Source organism: Sodiomyces alkalinus (assembly GCF_003711515.1).
Source record: "Sodiomyces alkalinus F11 unplaced genomic scaffold SODALscaffold_7, whole genome shotgun sequence".
Taxonomy (NCBI): domain Eukaryota; kingdom Fungi; phylum Ascomycota; class Sordariomycetes; order Glomerellales; family Plectosphaerellaceae; genus Sodiomyces; species Sodiomyces alkalinus.
The window spans coordinates 2350268-2360882 of record NW_021167085.1 but is presented as its reverse complement, the minus strand read 5'-3'; the positions used below and the strand labels follow the sequence as shown (position 1 = coordinate 2360882).

General features: G+C 43.3%; 3 protein-coding genes across 3 annotated transcripts in view; 1 reads left to right on the top strand and 2 right to left on the bottom strand.

Moving 5' to 3' along the window:
• Window positions 1–51: 51 nt before the first annotated feature.
• Window positions 52–981, top strand: SODALDRAFT_280024 (hypothetical protein; the record flags this gene model as incomplete). The annotated part of the gene is made up of 2 exons (XM_028608209.1): window positions 52–357; window positions 460–981. 2 exons carry the CDS (start codon window positions 52–54, stop codon window positions 979–981), a joined length of 828 nt encoding a protein of 275 aa, XP_028465547.1.
• Window positions 982–1628: 647 nt separating this feature from the next.
• On the bottom strand, window positions 1629–2366 carry SODALDRAFT_340894 (4-carboxymuconolactone decarboxylase family protein; the record flags this gene model as incomplete). The annotated part of the gene is made up of 3 exons (XM_028613001.1): window positions 1629–1675; window positions 1743–1788; window positions 1872–2366. The coding sequence occupies 3 exons, from the start codon at window positions 2364–2366 to the stop codon at window positions 1629–1631; spliced, it is 588 nt and encodes a 195-aa protein (XP_028465546.1).
• Window positions 2367–10423: 8057 nt separating this feature from the next.
• SODALDRAFT_361472 (hypothetical protein) overlaps window positions 10424–10615 on the bottom strand; it is a gene marked incomplete at both ends in the record, with an annotated part of 488 nt that continues 296 nt past the window's right edge. Inside the window, one exon of the mRNA XM_028614372.1 lies at window positions 10424–10580. Coding sequence (XP_028465545.1) covers window positions 10424–10580 — 157 coding nt within the window. The remainder of the gene's footprint in view (window positions 10581–10615) is intronic.

The window sequence follows — 10615 nt, the reverse complement described above, 5'->3', positions numbered from 1 at the left end:
CCCCCCCTTCGTTATTTTCAATTTCAACCCGCCCTCTATTATGCTCCTGTCATGGCGCAGCTCGAGGCGGCCCTTCAACAATGGGCTATCCTCCTAGCCCTGACCGCTTTTTCCCTCTCCCTCGTCGTCCTCGGACAACTCCTCACCACCCACGCCACTGCCTACCTCGCTGCGCCCCGTGAAGTCGCCCTCCTCCTCGAAACCCTTGACGCGACGGTGGAGGAGAACGAGAGCTACGACCGCCATTTGACGAAGGTGCCTCGCCTCGAAGACAAGGTGCGCTTGAGCAACCTACTGCGCGACATCCAGCGGGGCGGCGACGACCTGCGCGAAGCTCTCCACTCGTTCCTTGTTCTCGTTCCCAACAGCCGTGATGCTGGTGCCGATACCAATGCCAATACCAATGCCGACACCGACGCCGATGTCGACGCCGACGCCGATGCCGACGAAAACGACAAGACCGATACGACCAAGAAATTGACGTTCCCCGCGAGAGCATTATGGGCCGTCACACGCAAAGACCTGGAGGAGCGCATGCGGAGGCTGGACATGATGCGCATGCGTTTCCTCGTCGTCTACCTCGGGCTCGTAGCAGAGCGGGCCACTACGGCGGCAGACAAGCAACAGCAACAGGCGACGCCGCCGCACCTGTCTTCCAAGGACGCCAGGGAAAAGGAAAAGGATCGTATGGACAGGATGGGAATGGCGGCCCCGGCCGCTTCGCAGATCCCCGAGACCCCGAGCCCGGCGCCGACCCCGGCCATGTTGTCGCGGTCCATGACGGACGAGATCAAGCAGAAGCCGCCGCTGCGGAGGCTGACGACGCAAGCTATTGGCTACTCCTCCGGTACGAGACCCGGCCATCGCGCGGGCTGGGCGGGAGTGGTGGACGAGCTGCAAAAGAGCCCCAAACTGAAGGCGAGGCATGCCTCGATTGAGAGGTCTATCGATCAGGAGTTGGCATTGAGCCGACTTCCTTAGGACGAGCTGCCTGAGCCTCGGCTACACCATTTCATGACGGCACTTGCATTTGACGCCATTTTTTTTTTCTTCTTTTTTCGTTTTTCTTTTTCTTCTTTTTCCCCCCCTCCCCATTTCACGATGTGATGCATTTCACGAGCCCTCGAATCACGATAATTCTGCCTCTTGCTTTACGACACATTGCCTACCGTTACGAAGGGGAATACGAAGAGCGGGCGCGCGCCCTCTAGCATGGCATTAAGACGACAATCTACGCGGGGACTTCATATTGGCTGGAATGGAGGTCGCTCCGAAACGGCCTGCAGTGGGTTTGGGACGTTTATAAGGTGTATGTGTATGAGTGAACGAGAGACATTCTGAATTTGTTTCCCTTGTTGTTATTTCCCCCCGGCCCCTTTCTGGATACCCCCTTTTTGTCACAGCATCGAATACCCTGTTCCCTTTGTGCCGCATCCGAACTTCATTGCCCATATTCCCCTTACCCAACACTTCCTCTGTATTGCTGCCACGATCATGATCGTCTGTGGCAACAGCACAGTAGAGCATCTGACATTCACGTCCCCGCAAATTCAATATGATTAATCCTCATTCCGTCACGTCATGGGCCGAACTCTGGCCCACTTGTGGTCTGTTTCCTCTTATCCGACTCAATGCACGCCTGGTGCGTCTGGGTCGGTACCATTCCTCTCTCCCACTGTAGCCCCGAGCAATTAGGAAGGAAAGCTTAGATGGAAATACAGCAAAAGACTTGTTTGACTCACCGTCCAATGCAACGAGGAACCGGCTTACGCAGTTGTAGCATGCGACCTGTTGAAGATTTTGAATTTTTTTCCCCTCAACGATTAACGGCCGAACGAACAGACTTGGCAGGGAATCAGGGGGACTTTTACCGTCGTCACAATCTCGACCACCTCCCTATCATTAAACAGCGCCTTCACCTTGGCGAACGTCTCGTCCGCGACATGAACCTTGCTCGTCATCTCATCGGTCAAGAGCAAGACGGCCCACTGCCTCTCGTCGAAAACCTTAGGCCCGTCCTCCAGGCCGGCCAGGTCGCCGGCCTGCGTCTTCAGCCAGTCCATGGCCGCCTGGCTCACGCCGGCGGCGACGGCGAGCGGCGCGTGGTGCATCCACTCGTACCAGGCCCGGTTGATCACGGCGACGCGGGAGATGGCGAGCTCGCGCAGGTCGGCGGGGATGGTGGTGCGGGTGCGCACGGCGCCGAGGAAGGAGTTCCACCCGTCCGCCACGGGCGGGGAGTGCAGCAGGGTCAGGTCTAGGGCTTGGAGGGGTCGCGGGGCCCGGCGGGCGGCGATGCGGGAGACGACGGCGGCTTCTTCTTCGTTGGCCGTCTGGGGCGGGTTGGGGACGTAAGGGAGACGCATGATGGGGACACTGGTGGGTGAAAGTGTTTGATTGAGATGGTGGCGTGGTGACTCGAGGGTCTTGGCGGAGACAAAGTCCGAAAAAGTGAATTTGAAGAATTGAAGTTCGGAGTCTGCAAAGGACTGGAGGAATTACTGGTGATCAAATTTATCTTCTATGGTTTCCGCGATGGGCTTTTAATGGGACGACGGACGAAGCATTCTGCGTCAAGCCGCGGTGTGGCCCGACGTGGGGCAACCAACCTCTTGAGGCGGGCGGGGTGAAGGAGGAAAACTGCCGACTCCACTTCCCGAGATCCCGGGTCCGGACGGGCCCGACACCGGCTACTGTGAACAATCTTGCGGCATTGCGATGAAAAGCCTCTTTCTAGTTCAAATAGTTCGTCTTTGGTGTTCCTCGGCCAGCCGCAGGTTCTGGTATTCTTTTAGGTCCCGACTGTGAGGACATGAAGTTCTACTGGAACATCACAATGTGGAGCCACTGCGGCCATGGGCACGACGACGTCGCGGAGTCCAATAAAACCGCTTTTCGAGGGAACAAGTGGTGGAAATGCGCAAGATGCTCTAAGTAGTTTCGACCGACCCGCGATATCGTCTTCGTCTGGGAAGTGGTGGAGAGGCCCGAGAGGGTGTTTGGGTCGGTGATAGCTGCTCCCGTGCCCTGGACCCAGATACCTTCGTGAGCCCGAGGCCGACCTGGCGGTTGTAAGGCGGATGCTGTCGACTGGACAGTAGCACTACCCACGCTCTTCTGGTTCATCTTATTGCCGGTTTTAGTGACTGGCCTCCCTGGCCTCCGGGTTTGTTATATTCTATCACGTGAGCCACGGTATGGTGCTCTCCTATTAGTTAGAGGTGCCCTACTATCCTTGCTTAGAAGGTGGTAGATATATTTAGGATATATATACTCGCCCCCTTTTTCTTTCTCTTTTATAGATAATATAATTATATATTTCCTGAATTAACGCTCCCTATAAGCACGCTCCCGTTAATTTAATAGTTATAAGCCCGGGTAGTAGTAGTAACTAGTAACTTCCTGCTAATCTATTATCTACGTTTATTTTTATATACTTTTATAGTATTACGGAGCCCTCCTACGCTCTCTCTCCTAATAATAAGCTCTTATTCGCTAAACCCTTACTCGATACTATATCGAATAAGCTCGAGATTACGGTTAAAGCGCTCGGTATCCCGCGCCTTAAATCCACGCGGTAATAGGCCGATTAAATCTTCTATATCTAGTCGTATATATAAAGGATAAAGGTTTAGGCATTACTTAATCCTAGCTAAAAGGATTAGCTAGATAACCGTCCTAAGTATATTATACCTAAATCCCTGGATTAACTACGCGAATAGTATTCCTAAGGCGAGGGCGACGATACTATTATACCCTTAACGTAGGAGCTTATACGCCTCGCCGAAATTAAGAACCAGTAGACTATAGCCTAGAATTAAAAGCTCGGTCGCCTTATTAAGGCGCTCGATAAGGCTAATTAACTACTTAAAACCACTGTGGAGACCTCTACTTATTAATAGGCTATCGAAGAAGCTATTAAGAGATATCCCGGCTACGATAAGGAAAAATAAAATAGACACTTTAAGTTACGCTATATAATAAAAGAACTTAAGAGTAGCTTCGCTCTAAGTAGTATTCACACGAAGGAAGAGATAAGACGAGTATATAAAAAGTATCTATAAGACGCTTATCGAGCTAATACTAAAGTGGCTATATAGTATACGGAGTAGAATACCCTTATTAAACGCGTATATTAGTAAAAGGTAGCCGAGATTAAAGGACCCACTACTATTCGGAACTTCCTTATAGTAGTTAGATAGAAGTTTACGCCTATTTAGGCAGAAACTAAGCTTTAGGAGCTAATAATAAAAAAGGTCCGCGGCGACGAGATTTCCGATCTTCTAATATACGGCCGCGAGTTTAACGCTATTATAAGTGCTTTAACCACAGATAAAACGCGCCACGGCGTTTACGCGACCCTAGGAGACCGCTTAGATAATAATAAAGGCAGAAAGAAGCCTAAGAAGAAGAGCACTAATTACCCTTATTAACGCGAGTATACTTAAAAGCCAGAGCACTATAATAAGCTAGAGTACACTCCAACCGGAAAATATAAGTAGAGATCTAACACCTATAATAATAATAAGTAGTATAAGGAGATACGGAAGGAGATTAAGCTCCTAAAGTAAAAGAGCTTACGCGAAAAACTATCGAAAAAGGGATAGGAAAGCTTAAAGAGCGGTAGTAGTAAGGGTAAAGATAGGTATCCTAGGAAGGTTATTATAACTATCCTAGATCCCGCCCTTATCTATACTATAGAAAAGGTCCCTAGGATTTATACCGCGCTCCGACTAAGCCCTTACCCGCTCTTATAAAGCACTCTTCTTAATAATTACGGCGTAACTCACTTTATTAACTTAATCGACCTGCTTATTCTAGGTTCCTTTATTCCTATAAAGGGATCTATTAAATCTGGTATAACCGACTTTCCGATTATTAGTAAAGGTAAACGGCTTCTTAAGGGAATCCTTAATAGACCTTTAGGTGCTCCGAAAGCTAACTTAGAGCTTAATAATATAGTCGTTATAGAGCGATTTCACACGAATATTATATCGGAAGCTCTATTATATAAGGTTAGGATCTAGTATTCGGGATATAACTACTTATTACGCTTTAGAATAGCGGAGAAGAGCGTGGTCTTATTAAAGCTGCTTCGACGCTTTAATATAACTATCCTTTAGTATAAGCTAATTTTATCTTCTTCTTTTTATTTGTTATTCTAATCGATACTATGTGGTGTTATTCCGATTAATTACGACTATTAATATATACTAGTTATAGTAGTCGATCGACTAATAAGAGCTTACCGATATTACCGACCTTCCCGCGACCCTCCGCGTCCACGAGTCGACGAAGAATAGTTATAGCACTTAAGAGTAGGCTATCTTAGACTAAGCGCTCTACGAGTATTAGTTCGTAACGCTAGGAACGTGTTAATAAAGGGAACTAAGCGGATAGACTATAAGATATACTCCCGAACCTAGGCACGTTAAGTTATATCTCGACACACGTTAGAACACTACTCCCCACGACCGTTTTAGCGTATTTATTAGGATCTTTAAGAGCTACCTAAGAGCTATAACGGTATACGATATCTTCTTATAATAAAGGACGAATACAGTGACTAGATCTACGTGCTGCCTTTAGCTTCGAAAAACAGCGTTACGATTTATAACGTGCTATAAGCCTTCGAACAATAGGTTAACCGGTAGTTTACTTTATATATTTATAAGATATATAGTGATAACGAGCCCTTAATTATTAACCTAGCAGGGGATTTAATAACCTAGCTATAGGCGAGTAGTTAAGGGATCGATACAGAAATTATATAGCCCTATACCTATAAACCGAATAGAGGCAGCGAAAGAGCCGGTTAACTAATTATTATAAAGTCTAATACTATACTTAACGGAGCAGGAATTCCACTAGATAAATAGCTAGAGAGTACTAGAACGGTAGCGTTATTATATAATATAAGTCCCTTATAATAATACGGATAGAAATCCTTAGTAGAAATCCTTAACTTATAGTTTAGAGATAATACGCCGATTCCGGTAAAAGAGTATATAGCCAACCTACGCCTTAATTAGAGTAGTATTTATACCTACGGCTACCGCGCCTACCTAATAGCGAGGGATACGGAGGCTAAGAGGAATAGGAAACTATATAAGGTTTAACTAAGGGGATATATTAAGTATCTTATAGGTTATATTACCTATAATAGTTACCGAGTATATATTCTATAGCTTTAGAAGGTTATTATAACGCGTAATATATAGTTTAACGAGTAGCTATTTTATAAACTATAGCTCGAAGAAGCAGAATAGATCCCGGAGCCTAAGGCGAGAACTAGCTCATAACTTACGAAATATAAGAAGATAAAGATAACGACTTTATCCTATAGGCCTATCCTCCGGGTAGATTAATTAATAGTGTACCTTTTAGAGAATAAGTATAGTCCACGGGTTTAAACTCGGGGGTAGGAGTAGTAGAGGTATAAATAAACGCTTCTTCCCCACTACTAGATATAGATGTACCTAGTATACCCGAACCGCCCGTAACAGGACTTTAAACCCTATACGTAATACCTAATGCTTAGAGCAGGAATCTTTAGGTTATAAGCGTAGAGCCGTAGTCTTCGGAGGAACTCTTAATTAATAATTCTTCCGACTAATAAGATAACGGAGCGGCCACCTAAGAAGATACCGTAACCGACACGCTAGCATTATATATACTAGAGCTTAATACGGATACTTCGACGATTTTAACTATAGAAAGGAGTGCGTAGGCGATAGTATAAGGACTAGCTACCCCTAATTCGCACCACGGCACTAGCCGTACTATAGCATCCGGATCTAAACCACCTATCCGACCGATTCCTAAAGTAACCGCCCACTAAAGGAAAAAGAGTATACTAGTAAAGGAAGTAACGCGCGCTAGCGTAAGAATCACCGATCACCGTGCTTAAGGAAAGACTATTCGGATTAATCTATAGATATATTAGGCAGAGCCAGATATACCTTTAACTTATACCTTTTTCTTATCTAATTAAAAAAAAGAGTGCTAGGACGGGCTAAAAGGGCTTCTAACCTTTAATTTAATAATCCTCGGAGTAGCCGATACTAAAATAAATACCCGTTCGAATACTAAAAGAGAGGCTATAACGTTACCGAAGCGCTTAATTAACGGCAGGATTTATCGCGACCACCTAAAGGCTATATTAAGGTATTAGCGGGAGCTTACTAACTACCCGATACGTAAACGGTTTAAGGAAGCCGCGTAGAAGGAGGTAAATAAGCTAATGAAGAAGCGTATATAGAGAGAAATTAAGCGCTTAGAGGCGAAGTTAAAGCCTTTTCCGTTAAAGTGGGTTTTTATCTATAAGTTTAACTAAGACGGATATCTCGAACGATATAAGGCACGCTTATATATTTAAGGGGACTTATAGGAGAGCTTAATGATTAAGGGAACCTATATAGTAACGCTCGCTATACGATCTTTTCGTATTATTATAGCCCTAGCTACTTAGTTTAATCTAGAGATTAAGTAACTTAATATCGTTAACGCCTTCGTTAACGCCTAGAGGAGTAAAATAGGAACGCCCGTTATATACGAACTTCCCGATAGATTTAAGTAGCTCGATAAGTGCTTAGAGCTTAATAAAGTATTATATAGACTACGCGACTCGCCTAGACTATAGTTCTAGACCTTCGCGGCTACCCTAATAGACTTAGGGATAAAGGCTAGTAAGGAAGAACTGTGCTTATTCTACACTAAGGCTTAAGACGTATTCGTTATCTTCTTTATAAACGATATTCTAGTGTTATTTTATAAAGATAATACTATAAACGGCCTTAGGATTATCGAAGGGATTAAAATAAGGTTCGAGGTATCGGAAAAAAGGGAAGCCGATTAGTTTTTAGGTATTAAGATCACTTAAGATCGCCCTTAATATAAGGTTTTCCTCTCCCACGACTTATATATCGAAAAGATTATAGCTAGGTTTAAATTAGACGCTCGAAATACCTACCTAGTAATCCCTATTCCCGTTATAGAATACCGGAAGAGAGAAGACGAAGCCACCGCTTAAAAGATTAAATCTTATTAAGAAAAGGTCGGATTAATGCTTTATATAGTAGTTATAATACATCCTAATATAGTATTCGCCGCCTTTATCCTCTCCCGCTTTCTTAGAAACCCCTCTCCCGAGCACTATAAGGCGGTAGACTAAGCTATCCGCTATTTATTTATAATAAAGGACCTCTCGATTTAGTACAGATCGAGTATTAGTTTATAAGCGATAGTTATCGTAAGCGACGCCTCTTTTATAGACGATTTAGATATATAAAGATCTTTATAGGGTTACCTTATTAGTCTATTTAGTGGATTAGATATATAGAAAGTAATAAGATAAGTAACGGTAATAACGTTTATAACCGAAGTAAAGCTACTCGTTTTAGAGTAAGTAGCGAAGGAAATAATAGGTTTAAAGCGTCTTTTCGTCGAAATACGCTTTAATCCAGAATCTCCTTAGGATATCCACTACGATAATATATAAACGATACGCCTAATAGTCGACGATAGCTTTAGGATTAAGACTAGGCTTTGCTATATAGATATATAGCGCTTTTAGGTAAGGTAAAAGAACGTAAAAGAATTATTCAGAGTCGTATATCTTACTGCGAATTTAATACTAGCAGATAGATTAATAAAAGCACTTCCACGATAAAAATTTAAGAACTTCCGAGTATATCTTAATATAATCAGTGCACGGAGGGGGTAGAAAGAAGCAGTTAAGGTCGAAAATCCTGCGCTCTAGGCGCACCGCACACCGGCGGCATAATTAATTCAGTAAAAAAAGGTATCTTGTTATTATAATACTAAAACACTATACTAAAACCTAAAAGCAAAACCCAAAATATAAAAACGAGTATACTAGATAATTTACTAAGCTCCGTTAATACTATCCTAAGCACCGTCCTATGTAATATTTACGCTATTTCCTTTAGCGGGAGGAGTAATAATAAAACTATTTTCCCGTAGAATATCTATTATAACCCCCGTAAGCTAAGAGGTAGAGGTGGTAGTCAGCGTACTAGGACCTTAGTTAGAAGCTCCCTTAAGCTCCTCCTCCTTAAAGAACTTCTCGTTATCGTCGTCTTCTATTAGTTTAATTATAAACTTCACCGTTTACTTAAGCTTAGCGAAGAACTACGCGAAACCAGTTAGTTAGAGTATTTAACTTTAAAAATAAAGCGAAAAACGTACCTTTTTATCGTCGTCGTTAGAGTCCTTATTAATCTTACGGACTATAATATAGTTAAAAAGAATTTTAACTAAAGATATAAGGCTAGTAAAACTATAAGTATAGGTTAGCGGTCGTAAAGCTTAATAGCGTATATATCTTTAAGCTAATACGAAATAAAGTATAGAATCACGATCGTAAAGCGCCTTAGATAGGGGGTAAGAACTTATAGAGGGTGGTATATATAGTTTCTATCCTTATACTTTTAGTAGCGATAAGAGCGGCTAGGAACGGAAATATAGTAATTAAATAAGCGCTGTTTCCCCGAATAAATACCCTTTACGTATTTTAGGCAGGGCGGATTAAATAGAACCGGAATAAAATTATCCTTGGTATCCTTATTATTATTATTACTGCCCTTAGTAGTCTTCTAAGGAGTTAGCTTAGAATAGAGCAGAGATATTATAGACTAACGCTCGGAAATAACTTATAGAAGCACCCTTCTTAGTGCCGGCTTTACCCTTAGTCTTTTTTATACTATTAGCCGAGGCTTTCTTAGCTACCGCGGCACGGGTGATAGCCGAGAGGGTAAGGGGAGCCTAAATAACGCTACTAGTTAGCACGCGCTACTAAAAATAAAGCTCCGATACTTACTATATCGCTATTATTATTATTTCTGTTACTATTAAAAGGAAAAATTTGGAAATTTTAGATTAAAATTGTTAAAAAATCCTTAAAAAATAACGGAACGAGGGTTATAAGAGGGAAGATCCAAAAGCTCTAAAACGCCGGTATAACGCCTTTAATTTATCTACGGAAGGCCCCACTATCACCTATTTACTACTGCTATTAATAGCACTTTTCCTTTAGTATTTACTACTATTATTATTATTCTTTACTATTTTACAGCTTTTATTCCTGCCTTTTAACTCGATATTAAGGGTATCACACGACCCTTTAAGGCTATTTTAAGGTTAAAAACAAGGCTAGGTTAAGGATAGGCTAAGTAATCGTTCCGCTAATCACAGCGTAATAATTAAGGGGTATATTATATTCTATCACGTAAGCCACGGTATAGTGCTCTCCTATTAGTTAGAGGTGTCCCACTATCCTCGCTTAGAAGGTGGCAGATATATTTAGGACACGTACACCCGCCCCCTTTTTCTTTCTCTTTTATAGATAATATAATCATACATTTCCTGAATTAACGCTCCCTGTAAGCACGCTCCCGTCAATTCAACAGGGTTCGCTATCATTGCAAGGAGCCTTGACCTTTCGACAACGGGCGCAACCCTGCCCGGAGTCCCCCGAGTCCCCGGAGCCATCCGTCTTGCACTGCATTTTCATTGCGTGGCATCGGTCGCACGCTAATCGTTTCGCGTTCATCATTCTCCTGAAGCAGCAGTCGGCGGGAAAAGGGGGAAAAAA